Source organism: Nelumbo lutea, chromosome 5, assembly GCF_056320005.1.
Source record: "Nelumbo lutea isolate HS-2025 chromosome 5, American lotus-T2T, whole genome shotgun sequence".
NCBI classification, from domain to species: domain Eukaryota; kingdom Viridiplantae; phylum Streptophyta; class Magnoliopsida; order Proteales; family Nelumbonaceae; genus Nelumbo; species Nelumbo lutea.
The window spans coordinates 26474036-26497155 of record NC_142688.1 but is presented as its reverse complement, the minus strand read 5'-3'; the positions used below and the strand labels follow the sequence as shown (position 1 = coordinate 26497155).

The 23120-nt window shown below is 39.1% G+C and overlaps 2 protein-coding genes across 2 annotated transcripts; both read right to left on the bottom strand.

Annotated features, from left to right (window-relative positions):
• Positions 1–1350: 1350 nt before the first annotated feature.
• Positions 1351–6887, bottom strand: LOC148851193 (V-type proton ATPase 16 kDa proteolipid subunit). The gene is made up of 3 exons (XM_088945309.1): positions 6440–6887; positions 6026–6311; positions 1351–1854 (listed from the first exon to the last, which is right to left on the bottom strand). The coding sequence occupies exons 1-3, from the start codon at positions 6516–6518 to the stop codon at positions 1722–1724; spliced, it is 498 nt and encodes a 165-aa protein (XP_088801435.1). The 5' UTR covers positions 6519–6887; the 3' UTR covers positions 1351–1721.
• Positions 6888–9097: 2210 nt separating this feature from the next.
• On the bottom strand, positions 9098–21306 carry LOC148851192 (lysine-specific histone demethylase 1 homolog 3-like). Its single transcript, XM_088942387.1, has 8 exons — positions 18046–21306; positions 17023–17164; positions 14496–16781; positions 14117–14210; positions 13368–13855; positions 10551–11267; positions 10335–10409; positions 9098–9898 (listed from the first exon to the last, which is right to left on the bottom strand). The coding sequence occupies exons 1-8, from the start codon at positions 20844–20846 to the stop codon at positions 9833–9835; spliced, it is 6669 nt and encodes a 2222-aa protein (XP_088798513.1). The 5' UTR covers positions 20847–21306; the 3' UTR covers positions 9098–9832.
• Between the last annotated feature and the right edge of the window lie 1814 nt (positions 21307–23120).

The following is a 23120-nucleotide window of genomic DNA, read 5'->3' as shown; positions in this document are numbered from 1 at the left end:
GTTAAAAAAATTTTTAATTTTCAAACTACCATTTTGTTATTTATTTAAATAATTCATGATTCAATACATTTTTTAAATATAATATTAAAGTCTTCCCAGATGTTCCAATAGATCCGTACAGATTTTTAGTTAGATTCAATATTAAGTTAAAATGGTAAAGGTTTTTTCCAATAAATATAAATTTAAAGTTTCGTTTGATTTTTCTTGATTTATTGGAGAAAGGAGTGGATAATTTTTATATTTTAAAATGAAAAGAGACATTCATGTTAATGAAATGAAACAAGAATTTAAATAAACTTGTTTTTTTACGTAAGTGAAATAATTAATGTTATTTTAGCTGATTTCATCTAGAGAAAATGAGAATATTTTTGGATCAATTAGAATTTAAGAGAAAATGGTAAAAATAGAAAATAAAAAGTTCAAATATTTAACTCATTCCATCATCTGACTTACAATCGGGTGGTATTGATGCACAATGAATGTTTAGATGAATCTTTGTTGCAAATGAAAGTTTTAAGGAGACAACTGTCACTGACCCTATAGCATAGGTAGGGGTGTCAATTGGATTGGATTTGGTCCAATCCAATCCAGTCCAATGTGAATCTATTATAAATGGACCAGATCCAGTCCAGTCCAATTAATATTTTAGACCATTTTGGACCAATCCAATTCAATGCCTGAACCATCCAATCTGTTCAAATTCGTTTTGGATTAGATTTGTTTCAACCCAAACCTGGTCCATTGACACCTATATTTTTATATTATATCAATGGACCAGATTTAGCTTAATCCAACCCAATCCAATATAAATTTATTATGAACGGACCAGGTCCAGTCCAATCTAAAAAATATTTTGGACCCTATTGGTCTAATCCAATGTATCTTGTTGGTCCATCTAATCCGTCCAAATTGATTTTGAACTAGATAGGGTCCAATCCAAAACTGGTCCATTGACACCCTTAAGCATAGGGGATCATTGTAATTTACACTTTTTTTTTTACTTTTTTGAATCATCATAAAAAAAAAAGCTCATAATTTGCAAACATATACAAGAATATAATTATTATAATTTAAATGTATTAAATAAATCTGGTTCATAGTATTCATTCTGTGGCCCTGAAAATCGATATTGTGATGAACCTTGACATATATCGTGGGGACGAAAATGTAGATGGTCAAGTCTGCGTAGAATCAGGTTGGCCAGGACAATCTGACACGGGGTCTGAAGCCTATGTAGGCCAAACACCATAACATTGTATGAAAGCTGCTATCACGGCAGATGCAGGTAAAGCTGCACCCAACGGTCAAACGCCGTTGTGTCTATATCCACCGTTGGAGACATTTCGGTAGGAAATTGAAAACGAAGCACTTTATTTATCCAAAAGGGTAAAAAAAACGAAGCACTTCGAAAACATTACAGCTTCTATTCAATATTACATAACACCACAGTATTCTGCAAACTACAGCAGTTAGGTCTAATATCAGCGAACTACAGCAATAGATAAACGAAGAGAAACAGATCCAAAGGCTTTATTTGGGAAGAACAGCACGAGGGACGAAGCAACTAACCAAGGTCGGTCGTGAAGCAATCCACATCCCCCTATAGAACGATGCATGTGCTGAACTACCATTGATAACGACTAAAGAATTTTGAGGTTTTGAAATGATTTCAAATTTCCAATAAACGATATAGGAACAATTAGCAGGAAGCGTTTCACTTCTTAGTCTGCTCTGGATTGGCCAGCTCGTGAGGAGAGGATGATGCCAACTATAAGGCCATAGAGGGCAAGAGCTTCAGCAAAGATGAGGATAAGAATCATCCCAACAAAGAGCTTGGGTTGTTGTGCATTCGCTCTGCAAAAATACAACCACCAAATCAGAAACCTGAATTTCTGAGCTAAGTATAAAGACAAATAAGCTCCAATGATCAGAAAAGTTGCCAATTAGGCTATTAAACCTTGAGCTAGAGGATAAGAATCATCCCAACAAACACTGATTTGTATTTTCATTACAAACAGCCAAACATGAAGTAGTAGTAGTAATTTTAAGGATCAATAATCAGAATCAGTTACCCTAAAAATGATAACAAAAAAAGGCCAAAATGTCCAAGTATTCATCAAACACCAAAAACCATAATATTGTCATCCAATGAGACCTCTACAAACTTCAATTAGCATTGCAACCGTAGCATGATGCAGGGAGGAACAAATTTGGTAGTAAGTAATAAACATAGATATTCGAAAGAGAAACAGACTTTATATATCAGGTTAGCAAGTTTAAACAAACCCTTAGGAACGTGAATAATTAATCATTTTTTCAAGCTCACGCTGTTCATAAATGACACCACTGAATCAGCAAAACAGGATTTGGTTCGGTTTGTTTGCATTTGCACTGGTGTAAATGCATAGTGCAAATCAGTGTTTTCAACCCTGCCCAGTTGAACCATTCAAGCCATCACCCAGTCAAGATTCTGGATCCAGTTCGCATGAAACTGTCATTTGATCAAAAACCGTCTGAACCAGACAGTTGAACCATTGACCGGTTGACCCATTCAGCGGGTCATGGATTACACACTCAACGTATGTGAAAACTTCTTGAGGCCATAACTTTGTGCTTGGATGTCCAATTGGGGTTATCTTTTTTTAGGTAACTTTTCAAGACCTATGCATCCCAAGGTGCCTTGCCCCACTATTTTGCCAAAAAAATCTTTTTTAATACAAAGTAAACATAAAATAATATTTATATATATGTATATTACATCAAAAAAAATAATTATACATTTTTATTGATAAAATACATGTTTATACACAGATGGTCTGACCCATTTGACCCAGACTGCTGAACCAATGACCTGCAACTGGGTGGTGAAAATGGTTCAGCCTCTGGGTCAGTTTTTAAAACATTGGTGCGAATAGGCTGAGTGTAAATTCTGGTTTATGTCCCCACCTTATATGAAAGAGAACGGAGGTAGGAGGGTGGTTGTTTGTTTAGGAGTGATGCAAGAACCAAGACGATGGGGTCCGCAGTTTATATGAGAGAGAATTGATGTAGAAGGAACGTGGTGCAAATTTTGCATCAGTTTTTGGGATGCAAAATTTGCATTGCTAGTGAGTGCAAATGGATGCAAAACTGAACCAGGTGCAAAATTCCATTGACAATCTGAACCATTGATCATATATATATGGGGAAGGATTAAAATATCAATGTGATACACAGACACCCAATATGGGGCATATCACGTCCATACCAGTGCACCAAGTACACTTGGATATACAGATTCAAAAAGAATTGAGGAAGTTTATAATTTCGGGAAGGCTACATCCATCCGTTTTTTGATAGGAGAAATAAATAAGTGGCCAATCCATAATATCCGCTATCCAGGGATCAAAATATCAATACGATCAATTGGTGTGTATTGATACACCTGATAATTTATTTTATTTACTTGTGGACAATCCAAAATATCCGCTATCCAGGGATCAAAATATCAATACGATCAATTGGTGTGTATTGATACACCTGATAATTTATTTTATTTACTTGTTTGTTTTATAAGCATAAACGGATGGATGCAGCCTTCCCGAAGTTATAAACTTCCTCAAATCTTTTTGTATCTGTATATCCAAGTGTACTTGGTGCACTGGTATGGACGTGATATGCCCCATATTGGGTGTCTGTGTATCACATTGATATTTTAATCCTTCCCCATATATATATATATGGTCCTATTGAAGCTTTATCCTGTGCTAGTACAAACCACCAAAAGTCATAAATTCATAAGTCGACTCTGTGACTCCTGAATTAACTCCACTATCATCAAATCATGATCCATGCATATGAAAAAAATTTTACCTTGCCCATCTCTTCCTAAATGCAAATTAGATCACCAATTTCATCACCTAAACATTTTGAAACCTCTTCCAGCACAAGAGGCACTACCATGGTGGCAGTTGGCTCTTCTGTGTCATCCCTTCCAAAATCAATTTGTAAGTTCTTGATCTCCATGCCAACAACCCATCTACTAGTTCTGGCCACAATTGACTGTCTTAAGGGCACATGTAAACTGGCCTGAGAACCATATAGCTGGACTCATTGTTCATCTATTGGAAGCCTCCCTTAGTTGATCTACTCTACCTAAACTAGAACCTAATGACCAAACAAAATCAAGCCTTCATCATTGACCTCATTTCTATCCAATTATGCTGTTTAGGAGCAAACAGTCTATAGACTCTCAATCTCTCAAGAGATCATCACTATGGACCGGTTCCTCTTCAATATCCTACTATACGAGCTACAAAAGTAATTATCAGTCAATCCTCTGTGAGGATATCAGATATCAAATCTCGTCCAGTTCATGTCAGCATGGACTGGAATCATTAGCCAGCTTCCCATCTGGTTATCCACACAATTATTCATATCCATAATCAACTTCATTGGTGGTAGCCTAGGTTTCAAAACAAAATAATAAAAGAAAGAAGGGAAAAAGGGAAAAACGAGATAAGAGTTGCTAGGTCTGTATCTAGTTTACCCCTCCCAACACACCTAGATAGCACGAACCCTGATTTGGGTAATGGGCCTAAATAAATTAAAATGAAACACAACCAAAATATTATATTTTGCTAATATACAAACTAGAAGTGACTTTGATACTATATATCATTCATAAAATGAGTTTAGCTTGAGAATGTGACTTCCTGTTTGTACATGGGCAGGCCTGCAGGGAATGACTGCTTGAGAAGTACATTGCATGTTATTAAAGAAATCAAACCTAACAGATTATCCTTTAAACAACATTAAACATAACATACTGCTCTCCTCACAGCAAAGATAAATATCTAGCATATACCCCCTTCTGTTTTATGCATTTTGCATTAGCAACAGATAAAGATTGACACACTTATAATATATCAAAAAAAGATAGAAAATCCATACTTTCTTAACCTTGTAGAGCACAAGGGAATTCAAAGGGAAGAAGGAACATGTCAAGAAAACAACAAGAAGGCTTACAATGAAGAATCACCTGAAACAACTAGGTGTCATTAAGTCACATGCTATCACAATCCATAAATTCCCAACCATCAAGTGGAATGATCGCTGATCAGCCCCATGTGACAGGAGCAAGTTTAAGATCCAGTCCATGGAGACTCCAGTGCAGAGAGTAGCACAGGAAACACCAGCAGAAAAACTTCCACACTTTTAATGGATAGGATATCTGGGTGATTTATTTAGTAGTTACTGAGTATAGTAATGGTGGAGGAGGGATTCTTACAAGTTGAAAGCACTTTTTTCCTCAACTCTCTAAACACAGCCGAATGAAACGAAAATATTGTATGTGCTTGTATGCATGCTTGAATGTGTATTTGTGTATTCCTTTTATTTAATTTATTTTCTTTCTTTTTTAATTTTTTGTTGTTATTGGGAGAGGGGGTTGTGGGTTGTCACACTGGAGAACATAAATTGGATGGCAAGTGCTACTTGTAGCGCTAGCGCAGAAAGTGTTAATTAAAGAACATAGTCATTGAAAAAAGGAAGCCTGGTTATGACAAGTTATCTCAGAAAAATAGCCCCTCCCCCAACCTCACGCACAAAAGGAAGAAACAGGAAAACGTTGTGGACTATTATAACCAAAACAATGCCCATATGCCTTATTGCTGGGTTAGGGGTTTACATCATAAACATAGTTCTCCATAATTTCCTTAAGATCAACATTGAAATTGAAATAGCTCCAAATTTCACACCAAGATTCTGAAGATAAGAATATACAAATCCGTCCAAACAATCATATGCTCAATTTCAACTGAGAAAAGCAACCAATTCAAACATATCATCCAAACCAAAATTGCAAACAAAGCAAGGAAAGAGTATACATATATACAAACACAAATATATGAAATCATAAGTCAGAAAACAATTTAAGCAAAACAAATAAAATTATACCAATTTTAAAGCTAAGAATTACTAACCTCTAAAGCAAACAGATATAGCAACTATCAACCAAAAGAAAATCGGGAAATTAAAATCATACCTAACACCAGCATCACCAACAATTCCGATCGCCATTCCAGCAGAAAGCCCAGCAAGACCACAAGCCAGGCCAGATGAAAGATGCGCGTAACCATCAAAAAGGTAATAAGACTTGGCCTTGGGGTTTATTCCAGTACTGATTATAACAGCAATAATCAATCCATAAATACCCAGCACTCCGGCCATAACAACGGGAACTATTGATTTCATGACCAGCTCTGGCCTCATAACACCCATGGAGGCCACACCAACACCACTCTTCGCCGTTCCATAAGCAGCTCCCATACCTGAAACGCCAATAAAAACATTAGATCTACATTGAAACCCTATAGAAACATAAATGAAACCCAAGGAACAGGGGAAATTCAAATAAGCAGATTAAACGATAAAAAATTAGGGTTTCGCTTCAGCCTACAGGAGAAAACAAGGGCAGCTGCAGCGCCGAGGAAGCCAAAAAATGGAGCAGTTTCATCTCCGCTGAACGTAGAAGACATTTTCGAGGGAGGATTTACAGCTACCACGATCGGATCTACGAATTGGAGAGATTTGAAGTTGCTTCTCTCCCCCACTCTCCGGCGAGCGTTAAATCTAATCTCACAAGGTTGATGGAGATAAAAATCAACGAGGGAGCTTTATAAATCACATGAACTGACGCTTGAGCCTGAAGCGTGTTAATGGGTTATACGTGTACGTGGTGGTGGTGGTGGTGGTTCAGTCAATTACTGGACTGGGCTTTTAGGGAAATCTCGTCTTAATAACCCAACAAAAGCCTAATAAAGATATAGCCATTATATAGGGATGGCATACATCTGATTCTAACGAGCCAATTCGTATTCGGATTAGCTGAATGTTCAGCAAACTGTGGGTAATGCCCTACGCCAGTGAAAATATATAGAAATTAAATGGTTGGGTTCTATGTATTTCATTAGTTTCAGTCTGTTTTAACAGCTATTGCATTCCACGATACTTTTACGGTAATCAAATCGGGTTCTAATCAAAATAGTTTGGACTTGAATTTGAACTTTGGGGTAAATTTGATTAGTCAGTTATTCAAGTTCAAGTTTGATTAATAAAAAATTTGACTTGTTAACTCGCAAGATTGGTTTGATTAACACATACATACATATTATAGAATATAAAAATATATTTTATAATATATTATAAATATATATATATATTGACTTTTGAGCTTTTGAGACAAATTCAAGTTCATCGAATATTTAATTGAACCAGCTCGAACAAGAAAATATAATTTAAATCAAACTTGGGCTTGAACTTAAACCTAATAGCATTTTAATTGAACCGGGCCAAGGCATACAAAAGTTTGACTAGGCTCAGCTCGATTGCATTGGTACTTCGACGATATTCTAGTAATCTTGCTTTCTACCCAATGACCAGCACAGACACAGAGTGGCCAATCTAAAATCAAAATGTCTTGAAAAAAACACCAGAGAGTGGCCCTTGGCACAACGGTTGGGTTACTCTATTGCAACCTCTCTATAGAAGTGACTAATAAGCGCCCCTGTCGCATTTGATTTAAAACAAGAACGTGAAACAGGATACAGTTGCATTACAACTTCAATCGGAAATCAGCCTGCCTAATGCGGTAAGCATTTCTCATTTCTGGCACTGTAACGCGCTGCATTGCCATTGAATTAGTTCATGTCATCCACGGTGCATGAAATAGAAGGTTTAACGTTGAAGGATCATAGTGCACTGTTAGTCTGTAGCGCTGCCACTGTAGCATCATAAAAGCTTAGATCAACGTTGCAATGAGGAAGATAGGAATACAGCTTTTAGTAATTGGTCTGAAAATAAAGATCGTGATTTACAGATTATATATAGCATCATGGGTGGAATCTCAGTCCCAAAACACAAGGTTTTTTTATGTGTTTCATATATTAGAGGTGAACTGGAGACGAGAATATTACCAGCTTTAGATCTTTAGTCAATTCAACCAATAGAATAACCGAGGCATATTGACTTCCCATCTCTACCCCCTGAACACAAAGTAGTAAGTTTATGTGGAGGTTATCTTACCATGGGGCCATAAAAAACAGCCATGGCCAGATAAACTAGATCAGTAAAAGGGTTTCAACAGCCCGTGGAAATCTTGGTCTACACCATATATGAACAGCCTCAGAAGCCACACAATAAGCAGTTCCGAGATCAACCTGAACATGATGCGGTAAAGTTGATAACTGCAAAACAAAACTCATGCTGCTTTCAGCTGATATGCTTTTTGTCTTGTTCATGGATCAACAATTGGTATTAATAACAAAATCTGACAATAAAATTCAACATCAAGACCCACAAAACTCAAAAGACTCAAAACTCCAGACAGGAAGCTAGCGGATGCATGTAGATACACAAAGACCTGCACATAGGAAAATAAGAAAATTTGTTAGGGAGCAGAAATAGAACATATCAACAATCAAATAAGACTATTAATAGTAAAAGAAAATAACCAAGAAGCAAAAGCAAAAAAATGGCCCACATTTACAAGACAACATAAGCCTGACTTTTCACTTCTACATCATAAATAGCCAAAATATCATCAACCTTAACAAACAACTGCAGGAAGAGAGTTAAAACCTTCTAACCAAGGCCTAAACCTATAAAAAAAAATCTGTTCTAAGCACCATACTGAGACAGCATGTATGAACCCTTTGTGATTTACCTGGTGAAGCCCCCTCAAAGTCATCTCAATTTAATGCATTAATTTTGAGCTTTGGAATATAAATTTAAATAGAGTTTGTTAGATTGTATTAAACAGAATATCATTAACAAATTATATAGATCTTAGTATTTGCAGTACAGATTGTATGACATAGCAATACTGTGGACCCAACTCTGAGAGGCAAGTATCAATTCTTAAGCAGTCACAGACTTATGGTTACCATTCGTTTAATTTGAATTCCATAGCACGCAAAAATACCTTCCTCATATTTTCAGTATAGACAAATTTCCATTAGAAAATAACTTGCTATTACCAGCATGAAGGCTGCTACGCTGACCACCAAAAAAAAATTAGGCTAATTAAGAAATAAAGGATACACTGGAAAAGCAGAGGTTTCAGATAGTAGCGGCATCTGGCAGCCATTAATTCAGACTCCTTTTATGAGAAGTTCGTTCACATGTTATGTAAGCCTGTCGATGACAGAAACAATCTTGATCTGTACAAGAAATTGAAATAAAAATAAAAATCTATAAAAAGAAAAAGAAAGGGTAGGGTGGGTTCCACGATCAATTATGGGAAATCCCTGAACAAAAAAAGGGTTAAATCTTGATCCTCTAAAAATACAATCTCTGACAGATTAAGGACCAGTTTCTGTTCAATTGGCAATCTGATGTTATCTTCAAATGGTGTTAATACCAGAAATACGTCATCCAGATGGACATGATGCAGCATTTAATTCAACGATATTCCAAGGAAGTTCACAATACAAGAAGCCTTTACAAATGTACCACCACAGAAGATGGTCACCATACGAGGAGCCTTTGCAACTGCCAGTCTTGAGCATATCACCAACATTTCCATTTGCTGCTTGAAGACATGAATGACCCAAAAGGGACCAACCTGCAACTGCCATTCACTTCCACCACCCTTCCAGATCATTGACAGGTAACGGACAATTTGTAGAAGGCATCTTAAGTAGATGGTTCCCATCCACCCTTGTACTCCAGGGCCCAAATACCTTTAATGAATACGATAAACCACGGGGAAAATACCACAGAGCCTACTTCTGTTTGCTCATACAGAAAAGTGCCAAGAAATACCGTTCATCCCCAATAACCCTCAGGGACATCAAGATTTAACAGCTGGATTCATTGTCATGTGCCTCTCAATCAACTTGTCCACAAAAGCACGAATCTGCAAGTTGACAAGTAGAACGAATCAAATACATTTGGTTCCGGAGAAAACAGCTGAAAATAATCACTACATATAATTTAGGCTCAGTTTGGAAGGAGTACAAATACAAATATGTAGAGTGCAAAACATTGTATTTTGTATTATTTTGTATGTATTTGTCAATTGTACTGTACATATTTGTATTTGTACTCTTTCCAAACTGAGCCTTAAGTACAAAATACTAATCAAAAGAGGTACCAAACATGAACTTTCAAATGTTGGAAAACTAGGGGTGCGCAATTTTGGCAGGATCAGGTTGGGATTTTGTCAAATTTTGAATGACCCCAGGTTTGAACCAGGTCTGGTGCAGTGTAAAATCTTCAAATTGGGCTCCTGACTTGCACCCCTATAGACAACCACCACCCAAAAAGTTCACATAACTAGATTGAGCACAAACCTTATTCTTCCGTTTAAAATCAAGAAACTCAGAAACAGCCATGGCTTTCTCCGCATCTGTAGTTTGTTCCATGACCTGAAAACATCAAAGCAATAAAATGGTGATACAAGAAACAAGTCAGCAGATGAAATCTCCTCCATCAATAGGAATTTATGATAATTCTAACCACCAGAAACCAAAAGGAACTTTCCATTTTAACCATAAGAAGCAACAGACCTTGGTTGCACTTTTCTTCATTATTAACTTGTACCCTTCCTTGTCAATTTTCTTGGCTTTGTATAGGGGCATGAGTAATGACGCCACATAATCCACAACAGCCTGTTTGATGCGCTCTGCTCCTCTAAATTGGTGTTCCCTCAATACCCTATTTTCCGTAACTTGTGAAACAGATGTTTCTTCTGTCCGCCTTTCATATTTTCCAGAGGGTGGTTTTGATGATGTGTTTGAATCCTCCTCATCCCTGACGTGTAAAATTGGATGGTAGAAATCAGAATCAGCAGCTGCCGCCTGAGACTGCCATCTCTCGATGGCATGATAATCCTTCACCCCTTCACTACCAGCAGTGTCCACCCATGCTTTTGTAAAGCTACTGTCTACAGCTGCACTTTCACCTGAGTGCTCTCTGAGGTTCAATTGGTATGCAACTTCATTTGAGTAGCTTCTTTGTGCAGAGTTGTCAACTGATATTCTTGAACCTTCAAGGTTTGCACAAGTGGCAGAGAAATCGACCGACCAATTCCTGACCCTGCAGTTCCTGGAGTCTATTTCTGATATACAATCTTGCCTTCCCAAAACACCCCCTGACCACTTCCTTCTTCTAAGATCAGAGTCATCCACCTGTGCATATTGCTCTCGTCTAGCAAATTTATGAAATGAGGGGATTTTGGGAAGCTCCCGTAATGTACTGCATTCTGCTTCTGAAGATGCATATGCCTACAGGAAGATCAGCATTCATATAAATGTAAATCCAACAACAATCAATACAATCAAGGAGAAACAGGCACGATGAAGAAAAACCAAACAACATAGTTCTGTCTAGAATTCATAATTCATTATTTTTTTTTTTGAAGATAAAGAAAAAAAAATATTAAACAAAAAGAAGATACAAGGAGGTGATAAGCAATCACCCGAGAGAAAAGAAACAACCCAAAGAGACCCAACTAAAATAAAACAAAACCCAGCCAGGCCAACCACCCCACCCAAGCCCACCCCTCATCAACCAAACTCCTTGGAAAAGAAATTAAAAGCAATACAAAACAAAACCCGATAAAACCCCAACCATCGAACAAACAAGACCTATGCCCTTTCAAGCCCCTCAACACCCACAACCACCACCCACCAAAGAAACCCAAAAACAAACACCCAAGCCCCTACCGGACTCCAGCTCAATTAGTCTTCTTGTTCGTGCAGCCTTCTTGTTGTCTTCTGACTCCATTTTTGTTTTTTCTTACTACCTTGTTGGGCCCAATGCCAAACGGGCCTCCCTTAATCCTTGGAAAAACTTTTGAAGTTGTTATCTGCTGTTGAATTTTTCTATTTTTCGTTGTTCTGCATCTTCTAGCTATGTTTACATTTACCACAACTTCTTCCAATTTTCTGACCGATTTCTGACCCCTCCTCCCCCTTGGTTCTTCTTCCTTTTCATTGATTCTGTTCTTGCAGCCTTCATTCGGTTCTGTCATCCCTTTAATTATCAAATTACTAGAATTACATTCAGCCACTGGAACATCTTTATTGTCGCTTTCTCCCTTTCTTTCTTCCAGAACTGAATGCTTCCTTCGCAAACTCTTCCCAACCTAAGAAAAACAGACTCAGAATTCTATTGACTTCCACTTCCTTATTTACCACTTTTTCAAAGTCACAACTCTTCTCCACTTTATGGACCTCATCTATCATCATAGCATCCTCACTTTCCTCCCGAGAGACCTCACCTGAGTCCGTTTTCTCCCCTCCCCCCCCCCCTCTCTGTTTTCTTCTGAAGGAAAAGTTCTATATCTTTTCCTTTTGCAAGTACTAACCCCACTCCGACTCTTCCATCCTACTCCCTCACTTCCCCCTCCCTCGTTCCTAACTCCTTTCACCCCTTCGATATCCTCTGCTGAATCCTTATCCCCTTCTCCGCCTTTGGCACCTCCTAACTCTTCCTCTTCTCTTGTTTCCTTCATCCTTTCAAACCCACCCATCTCATCTCCTTGTACGATGTACGATCTCCTTCTCTTCCTCGACTCTAGCTTCATCTCTTTCCTGCATAGTCCTAACTAGCTCTTCGATATTCTCTTCATCGTTGCTCTTTGCTCTTCTGTATCTTCTTCCTCTGATTTTTCCCGAGCTTCATCCTTGCCATTAGATCCTACCTGAATGTCTTTGCCATCCCCCTCTTTTTCCTGTTGAAGATCACCGTCTAAAAAAACTGCCTGAACCTCTTCCTTCTCTTCAAAACACCTCTTTTCTTCCTTGTTAGTCCTCTCTGTATACGATAAAATCTTCAAAAATTTCAGATTCCTCAAGCTCTTTCGGCTTTTGACCTGCTGCAATGCCACTGAAGATGATAAACCACCAAAACTGTCTCCCGCCGCATTCTTTGAAACCCAACTCAAGTGACAACTTGAAATGTCACATGGGTCGGATCTCACTAAAGGACCCTCCTGTTTCAAGCCTGTCTCACCCCGGTTTAGAGGAGACTCACCGGGATTATCCAGTGGGTTACTAAAGACCCTCTGAATCCTACCTAGTCCGGAGCATCCACCCCTGTTGACCAACCCACTTCCTCTACTTGTTTTGTCACTTAGCCTAATTGGGCCTGACATAGTGCCCAAATTTGAAACCACAGCAACCGTTTGTTTCTCAAAATTATTCCTTCCCTCTTTTAAAGCTATTACTTTTTCATAATTCATTATGGATGATAACTGCAGTAGCTATAACTATAATAGCATGACCAAAAATTAGGTGCTTAGTTTTTTGCCTTGAAATTCAATCCATAGCCATATCATGTACATTATCCATCATATATTTGTGGCATCAAGAAAGACAAACCTTTGCAGCTGCAAGAGCAGCAGCCCTAGCTGCTTCTGCTGCAGAAAATGCAGCAGCTTCTTCCTCAGACATGGCAACAGAGTTCTCCTCCACCTTAGAATCCAGGCTCTGAACAACCTGGGGTCGTGATGAATTAACTTCAGACCTGGATTCAGCCAGGATTTCTAATTTTGAAGGCTTGCCGTGCACTTTCTTAATGTTTGGATTGGAAGGAGAATGGCTTCCTGCAGAAGGAACATGTACACTGTCTCTATTATCTAGTGTACCCTGAGTTGCACGCAAAGGTGGTTTTCCAGAGCTTAATTCTTTAGATGATCTGGCCTTTGATGAATCAGATGTCATAGCTTGCCTCAGTAATTTCAATCCACCATTGGAAGCTTTTTCTTTGCGAAAGACTTCAATCCACATGCTGACTAGCTGGCTTGCCACAGCACGAATATCACGGCTAGTGTGTACACAGACCTTCTCTTTCACCGTCCTTCCTATACCTAAACCAGACAACAAGAAAAACAAAAGAAAGACTTTAATACATCATGTACAAGATTCTTTCATTTATGCAAATGGAACCATATTACATTGGAAAGAAAGCAGTAAATGAGCGACCATGAGTATGAAAAATAAAGTAACATACAGGTATAGATAAAGATGCAACAAACCAAGTGTGAGTGTGTTCTTCAAGAGTTAAGCATTATTGCAATCTCTATCAATGGTAACATTAATCCAACAGTGAGACTGCGAGAGATGTATACCTGACAGACGGACAGCAAGCAGATCAGTTGACACAAGCACAAGCAGGCGAACACAGTGGCGCAATAGTTGAGTTGCATCCTTTCCCATTGAATCCTGTTAAAATAGAAGAAAATTCTTTTTCAGCAGACTTCACTTAACACTGCAAAACATAAATCAATGTGTGTGCATACATAAATATTTTTTTGATCATCTATATATGCATATTTATTTGTATAGGGCCATTACCCAATAATGGTCCCAAACATCTACAATCTTGCTTAGCCAGGCGGGGGGATACATTGGAACAAAAAAGAAAGAAAAAGTAAACACCATGCTAGAAGCTGGCTAAAAAATCAAAGTACTCAGTAAACAATATCATTGGTGTACATAAGAGATTACCAGTATCCACGAGTTGAGTGTACCGAGTCCTTCTTTGGTCCCAGCAAAGGACTTCAGAGACTCAACAGGAAGTTTCAGCAATTCTTTTGCAAGGTGTAATCGTCCGGCTGTAGTCCTTGTATTAGTGAACATATCCCTTAGCAATCCCTCTTTGGTTAGCATCTGAGCCCCATCCAAGGAGCTTTTGTATAGGACACTAGAGGCTTCAACCGCATCAAGTCTCTTCAGAACATCCCTGACTTCATTCCTTTCACTGTCTGACTGTCTCTGAGCAGCCTCCATTGCTTCCACTTCTGCAGTACAATCATTTCCAGTTCTCAAAATGTCAATTATGCGTACTGCTTCTCGAAGGCCACTCATCATTGCACCACCAACAGTGTCTGGATGCTCCTTGCAAGTAGCTTCACCAGCAAAAAATAAACAGTTATCAACAGGTCTGCCCAAGATATCATAGTCCTCCCCTGATGCTCCAACAGCAACATAGGAATAAGCACCTCGACTGAAGGGATCCTTACCCCAGTTTGTCACAACAGATGCAACTGGATCAGGTACTGAAGCCTCCCCAAAAAGTTTACGAAGAACCATTATAGCATGGTTCACATGATCAGATGAACTCATATTTTGGCCATCTAATGCTGCCTTACCAACCACAAGGGCAATGAGCACAGGAGCTCCAACTGTCTTCTTGATGTTCCAAAACATAAAGCACTGACCTCTCCGCTCTGTTTCCTCTGCAGTTGCCCCAAAGTAATCCACACTATCATCCCAAAACACATATGGAAATTCCAAAACTACCTTATTCAGAACTCCAAAACCCAATCGTTGGATAGAAGAACGTTTCCATTCTGGTAGAACTGGGGAAAACTTTATGGTTTCTGCTTTTAAGCAACCGAGTGGTACTGTGATCAGAACAGCATCTCCAATAAACTCTCTACCATTTGATGTAGAAACCTTGACTTTACCCTTACGTTCATCAGATTCTCTAGAATCCCTAGTGCTATAAAAAATTTCTGTTACCACGTGATTAAAGTGAATATTGAGGCCTTTCCCTAAAGATTCGACTACAGAACTGTAACCCCCTTTTATCATACAGTGGGCCCCTCCAAATCCTCCATAAACGTCATCCTGATTCCAGTAAGGAAGAGACACTGCCTTGAGCAAAGCAGCACACCCATATTCTAAGTTGGCAAAGTGCCAATTCATTACTCTCCTCTCGAGTGGACTCAGAATATCCTCTTCAGAACTAGTTCTATTAGAGGTTTTGTTCCCAAAACCATCTGTTTCAGCATCATTGTCAGAACTAACAGAGGTATATAATGCAAAGTCTTCAGCATCTGTTATTGACTGAGACATGCGACGCCTCTTTAGGGCATATTCTAATCCATCTTCCAGAGACATTCTCATCGCACGTTCACCCTGATGTGCAACAAGAACTAACATGTCATCCAGGAGGCTGTTGTACTCTGCTTCAAGTGTTTCATCCAAGTCTGCTGGAACTTTCTGCCCTGTTACAATATCATAAAGGGGACAATCACTGTTCAATACAGTCAATTCAAGGCCTAACTGAGCACAAATTAAAGATGATGGATCTGGTCTTCTTTCAGTTGCCACATCAGCCTCGACGCCTGTAATGATGCTGGCCCCAAGATCCACAGGAACTGAAAGAGACGAATGGTCAGTAAAAACACGACCACCTATCCTATTCCTAGCCTCAAGCACTGTCACAGAGAACCCCTGACGTTGTAAATGGCGGGCTGCAGTTAAACCAGCTGGGCCAGCTCCAACAACAATGATTGTCTTACAGATTTCCAAGTCACCATGCTCATTGTTGTTCTCCATAGTATTGACTGAAGCAGCTTGGAATTTGTAAGTGTCCCGTATATGCCCCGGATCTAAGAGATGATTTTGCCCGCCTTCGACTATCTGGTCAAATGGAGTGTTACATGGTTTTGCATTCATGCAAGTATTATCCTGGTTATTATCAACCTTGCATTCTTCTGATTCTAGCAAAGACAACTCAGACCCTGTCCTTGGCAGAAATAGCTTCTTGCCTACAGTGGCTTCTGAGGTCAGCTTTTCATCATCCGAGGAAATAGTATTTTTTGCTTCAGTAAGATTCTCAGAACTCTTAGCCTGACCTATGATGAATGCAACCCCATCCTCTGAATCAGCAACTCCAGTCCCACAGTCTTCCTCAGCTTTCTTTTCTTTCAAAATCTTACAATGAACTTTAGCACATGATTCTGTTTTATCCTTTTCCGAAGCAATGCCTACATTGATATAACCCTGTTGAAGACTCATCAATAGTTGGAAGTAAAGTAGAAGATTAGAAAAGATAAGACAGACTAACTTCACATACGAAAACAGTGAGTTACAACAATACGGAGGAACTGAAAGAGTAATTTGATATGAACATGAGATCTTACTGCAGCATTGAATTTTAAAAACAAAAAAAGTAGTAACAATTATTATAACAACCATAACCTTGGAAACTAACACCAATGGAGCTTGCAAAAAGAAAACTTACACTTTGATCAAGAAACTCATAGACGTCCCTGATAAGAGAGGCACGTGGTGTTTCATCCTCTGTAGGAACATCAGCAACTCCACAATCTATGAGAGGCAAAATGCGAGTTATGTCCTTACTCCAGAGGCTTAAAATTAGATTCCTGCATTGCAAAAACAAATGGACCCCATATACATCAACTTGCCCGTCTCAAAGAACAAATCAATGGAAATTCATGAGGAAAAATTAGGTTCGTTGATATTTCCTGAGTTTATGTTCACATAATTCTTAATACAATTACAGTTCAATGAAGAAGGCAAACCAATAAGCATTAGAAAGAAGGGTGATTGTTGAATGTCTATCACTAACTCATTGTGTTGTTAAACATCTGCCAATGTCCAAGTTCAACAATGTAATTAGCCACACAGCATTCGGCAATAAGTACAATTGTTTCTTGGAAGCAACCATTGGATCAAAAGATAAAAACTAGGGCATGTAAAACATAAAAGTATTTCCTTTAAGATGTCACCCATCACTACTGGAGAATGTCATAGAGAGAACATGATATAACTTACTTTTTCTATTCTGCTTGATGAAGGCTAAACTATACAACTGCTAGGAATTAATCCCATTTTTTTTTATCAATAAGGAATTAATCCCAATTGAAGGTAATAAGACATTCACGCCAAAGCAACCTGAATTAAACTACAACTTCATCAACAAAAGAATTGGCAGAAAATGATGAACAGTCATACCATATCTACCACAAGCACAGTATCTGAAAGTACTATAAAGTTATTAAACATGAAATGCAGTAATGCATAAACAATGATACCATGCCATTACTAAAAATGTACCACTCCATTATGCATGGAATAAGCTACACACATGTTAAGTTGCCATCAATAAAGAGGTAAAATCTCTGAGGATTAAAAAGAACTTTGTCAATAAGTGGAAACTGACTTAAAAGTTGCAAAACAACAAAAACAACACAAGTATGCACAGTTGCAAAAGAATTCAAGGTTTCAAAAAGGGACAACAAACCTGCATTCCAGGTATTCCTGAAATCCACCTCTGCGCTTTAAAATCTCCTTGAATTTAATTTTCTCAACTGGACCTGCTGCACGTGCCTTAAGCCCAGCTGCTACTGCTGCTGCACCACAATTATCAACATCTGCAGCAATACTTGTAAGGGACTCAGACTTATCTTTCATTCTAGAAGGTTTGTCTCTATCAAGAACACGATTACTTTCAAAGAAACTTTTCTCGTGCATCAGAACCTCCCAATCAGCATCCCCTTCATAAGCCATGTCCCCATGCCTACGCTTTTTAACCTTGCGCATAGCCCGCTGCATTACTGATAGCCTATCCTTGTTTTCAGGATCAGGTGCCATTTCTCCGTCTTCTGGACAATCTTCTGGATTGGTTTCTTCCTTGACAGAAAGAAAATCTTGATTTCTAACATTAATCCCTTCTGAGGCATCGTAAGAAGGTATCTTCTTTTCATTAGGGACTGATGAGTCCATGACAAGTCTATCAGAAGATGGGTTGGGGACATCACCAGTAACTGGTGATTCCGCCTTCTGATTCAGAGGGGAAGCCAGGTTGGAATTTTTAACCTCTGAAGTCGTATGAACTTCAGATCGAGAGGTTTCTTCCATTTTCTTAAGGACCAAGGCATCATGGCACTCTTCAATAGAAATTCCAGGAGCTTGATTTGGACACTCAAGTTGAGAATCTTCTGAGAGTCCATCAGAAAAATTATCAATACCTTCATGCTTTAAGGCGTTATCCATCTTCACTGGAATAGAGGTTCTGTATGCTAGAGAAGTCATGGAATTCTCCAAAACAGTACCAAAAGGCTGAACCAGTTTGTCATAAATTGTCGTTCCCTCATTCTTAACATGGCAATGAAGATCTTTAGAAGCACTTTCAGAAGGTTGATTCAAACAATCACTATGGTGAATTTGGATAACATTCTCTTTAAATGTTTCTTCACATTGTCTGTTTAATTCTATTCTTGCTATCGGAGAAGATTCAGACAGAGGTTTCTGGATTGCAGTTAAATTGCAAACCTCTTGAACACTGGCAGTTGATTGATTCAACACATCATCTAACTCATAGAAAGTAATATTTGGTTTAGGGCTTTCTTCACCAGATCCTTGAACAATGGATGATGGAATCTCTTGTGGAAACTTAAGTGGGAATCCATCAGAGACATCATCAGTAAAATGAACTCCCTCTTTCCTTTTCGGAACTTGCTCAAAACCACTTGCATTGCCTTTTGAACACTGCTTTAACCCATCCCTGAGGCCCTGCCTTTCAATTGTGGCTGTTAGAATGGAAGCAGAATCAGATCCTTGGGCTTCAATTAATAATTGCTCAGATCCCCCTTCACAAGGTGGGTCTAAACTACCACAGTTCTCTGGTAGTCTCTCAGGAATCGCTTTCTTCCATCCTTCATATTCAATATCAGAGAATGTTGAAGGCTTCCCTTCCACATCCGAACCTTGATCAGATTTTGAAAGTGCAGAAATATGAACTGAAACCTCTGTGGTTCCTTCAGGTGATTTATTGCACCTATCATCACTAGTACCCATCTTGCCCTTGACCTCTGACACAGAAGCAGGCAGGCTCATTAAAGAATCATCTCGAATCCATTCTGAAGACTGAGTCACACAACCATCAGATCTCAGAGACTTCACTGTATCATTTTGATCAGGCACTGGAACTATTGGGCTTCCACCAGCCTCTGCTTTGATATCAGCATCAGGTTTTGAGTTTTCACAATCCATATTTGAAGCAGAAGCAGAATGTGATTTCCGATTAGTTGCAGATGGAACTCTCATTGAATCCCCAAAGCATTGACTCAACCCATCCCATGAAGCTGAAGTGCTCCCTCTCTGTTTCCGAGAAGATGAAGACCGGGCCTTTCTAATAGAACCAGACTGTGATTTCCTGACAAATGCAGATAGTGAAACTTCCAAGTTTTCATCAGAAGACTGATTAAAACTTTCCTCTGACCTTAACGCCCCAATCTTTTTCTTTGAAGAACCCCCTTGAGGTTTCTCAACAACAGAAGGTCCATCCAATCCATCATCAAAATCCCCCTTCTTCTTTGGAACAGAAGTAAGCCTAGATCTCTTACCTCGAACTTTTGGCCTATCCCCTAACCCTCCATCGGAAGGGAAGTCTGAGTCATCAACACCAAATGTAGGGGCTTCCTCCACCACTTTTGTGGGAATTTTTTCTACTACTGCCCCGTCCTTCAAGAGCTTGTTTGAAGATCCACCTAACGGTCCTTCCACATTGAGAGAAGAACCCTTTCGCTTAACTACACCAGATCCACTATCTTTACCCATCTTTGGACCCTTCAGCTTCTTTCTAAAATTTGCTAAGGTGTCATCCATTCCACCCGAATCCTCGTCTTCAGCCATGGAGTTGTCTGACCTAACTTCAACCTTTTCAACATTAACTTTTTCGACCTTGGCAACACCCAATCCAGACCTAACCTTTTTAGGTTTCCGAGCCCTCTTCAGCTTGAACAGAGACCCTATGGGCTCATCATCATCTGAGTCAACTTCAACTTCAACCGGCTTCGATCTCCTCTTAGAACCAGACTTGTTCTCCTCTCCATCCATCTTCGCATCACCTGCCCTAGGTTTCAGATGCAATGACTTCCCTTCTGAAACTAACTCGCCATCAATGCCCGAATCAGCATGCAACCCTCCAGCCGCTCCAGAACCCAAACCTTCACCTTCCATCTCCTCCTTAACCGGACAACAACCCTCATCGTTCATATAGTTTTTGTTCCTCAAAAATAAAAAACCATAACTAAAAACCATCAAAAAGAAACCAGATTCCCAACACCCATCACACTAGGATACATAAACTTTAAAAAAAATCATGAAAAAAACCTCTCAATCAGTAAACTCTCCGTGCAAACACTCTCAAGGATTCCTCCTTTGCTGCAGCATACAATAGTGAACAGACTAATAAAAAAAGTAAAATGAGGAAACCCTAGTATTTTGTTCGGATTATATTAACGGCAGGAAAGGTTCCAACCAAAAAAAAAAAAAATCCACACCTGTGTTGAAGCTCTGCTCTGGTATCGTTAATGGATTCCTCCAAAACGAGGGTGGTGCGCACGTTAGCGTATTGCTTTTGGGCTTCAAGGCTAGTCGGCCTCGGACTCTCGGTCCTGAGTAACACGCTTAAAAACGAGTAAAGCCCATTCGCGCGACGCGATACGACTCGCTAAGAGGATAGCGAGCGTTTGGAGCGGAATGACCAAAATTTGTGTTGTACATCACTCGAAGCCCCGAAGACCTTCCCTTTTTGTTTCTTTCTTGGAGTAGAGGCAGAGCATTCATATGCTCAAAGTAGTGATCTCACATTCTATGGACCAATTTGGCCTCAGACCCTCAACTATCAATTATCAAAAGCTTCCTTGATCCCAATTCCCAAACACATCATCTCCAATTCTTCATGGGCCAAAACCAGATGAATGAATTTCAATTTCGACGTGGTGGGTTGAAAAATGAGTAAACACTTCCATGCATTAATCGTTCAGTCAATTGGCGTCTCATAATCTTGTCTGTGGTGGGGTGAATCAGGTCTCTTTCTCCATCTAGTCTCTATCTACTTGCTCTTTGTCTTAAAACTGTGGTGGTGATATGATCAAATGACCTTTTAATTAAGGTTAAGTTTGGAAGAGTATAAATTCAGTTTGGAAGGAATATAAATTCAAATATATATAGTATAAATACATACAAAATACAAGATTTTACACTCTAAATTCGTATTTATACTCCTTCCACATTGAGCTATAAATACAAACACGTAGAGTGCAGACCCTTGTGTTTTATATTTTTTCTATATTTTTATGTATTTAAAGTTTTAAGCTACCCTGAATCCAATCCAACCCAACCCCAGAAGAAGGTTAGTTTTAAAATTGGGATAGGTTAATATCAGAAATGTTAATTCACTTTTGCTACGACACTATCCTTGTATAAGGCTAAACCAAAAAATCATGGCATTCGATCTATTGCAGTGGCCCTACCAACAAGTCACTTCATCTAATTCATGGTGGGGCCATGACAACAAATCAAAGACTTTTATTTACTTGTTTCAGCACATGTCAACCAGGCCAATGTTAACGTGCGTTTCAGCGCTAATGTGGTCTAGTCAATTCAATCGGACACGAACCAGTTCGTGGGGATACAAATCAGTCGCAACAAAAGGGGTTTTAACCCTCTTTTCGGTTCGTGCGGATACGAACCGGTTCGTGCGTATCTGATTGAACCGATCAGACCACGTTAACGTTCAAACGCACGTTAACGTTGGCTTGGTCGACGTATCATTCTCCCATTCGTAGATTCACGCGTCCAATGCACCGAATGCAGACTCACGACACTATAATAGCAAATGTGGGCTGTGGAAATGCCAACCCACTACCTAGTAACCCTAGCTAACCATTAGACCAGGCTGATTAGATTTCAATTAAAGATGAATTAAGCCGGGTGTTGCCATTTCAAGTGTCTCTTAGATTAGGTGACCCTATAATCTCGTGTATCAAACGAGACACATTCATTTTTGCATGCAAGTATGTTTATGTGAGAGGAGGAACAAGATGCCAAAGGTCTCCGGTTGGTTGTAGCCGATGGGCAAGGGACTGACCCCGTTCACTTGACTTTGTTAGGGATGAGAACATTGGATTGAATATCAAATTGAATCAGGCTGTCAACTGATTGGATCTTTATTCAATCGAATCTAATTAATTAAAGGGGATTTATACATCCACTAAGTTATTAAGGGTTTGTTTGGTTTCTAGTTGAACTTGGAATGGTCTATTCTCATAGTCTGTTTGGTTCAAACAGGAATCGGAATAGGAATTATAATCAGTTGGAAAAGGATTTCATTCCCAAGGGAGGGGAATGATGCAGCGCGATCTGATCACTCCTATCTGGCGGAAACATGGCTCTTAACTGGCGACGAACGGTACATGAGAAGAAGAGGGAGGTGAAGAATTCCCGGAAAGCTCACCTGGTGGGAACACTCTGATGCTTAAGTTAGAACTCTAAGAAAACTGTAGAGAATGCAAAGAGAGAGAGCTAAGA

Bases quoted from the DNA above. Each gene is read 5' to 3' on its own strand.
- LOC148851193 (XM_088945309.1), bottom strand. From the start codon at position 6,518: ATGTCTTCTACGTTCAGCGGAGATGAAACTGCTCCATTTTTTGGCTTC. The intron at 6,312-6,439 runs GTAGGCTGAAGC...TTGGCGTTTCAG, and splicing joins AGCTGCCCTTGTTTTCTCCT to GTATGGGAGCTGCTTATGGA. The intron at 1,855-6,025 runs GTATGATTTTAA...GTATTTTTGCAG, and splicing joins GTTGGTGATGCTGGTGTTAG to AGCGAATGCACAACAACCCA.
- LOC148851192 (XM_088942387.1), bottom strand. From the start codon at position 20,846: ATGGTTTTTAGTTATGGTTTTTTATTTTTGAGGAACAAAAACTATATG. The intron at 14,211-14,495 runs GTAATCTCTTAT...CTATTTTAACAG, and splicing joins CACTCAACTCGTGGATACTG to GATTCAATGGGAAAGGATGC. The intron at 11,268-13,367 runs GTTTGTCTTTCT...ATCTTCCTGTAG, and splicing joins CTGCTCTTGCAGCTGCAAAG to GCATATGCATCTTCAGAAGC.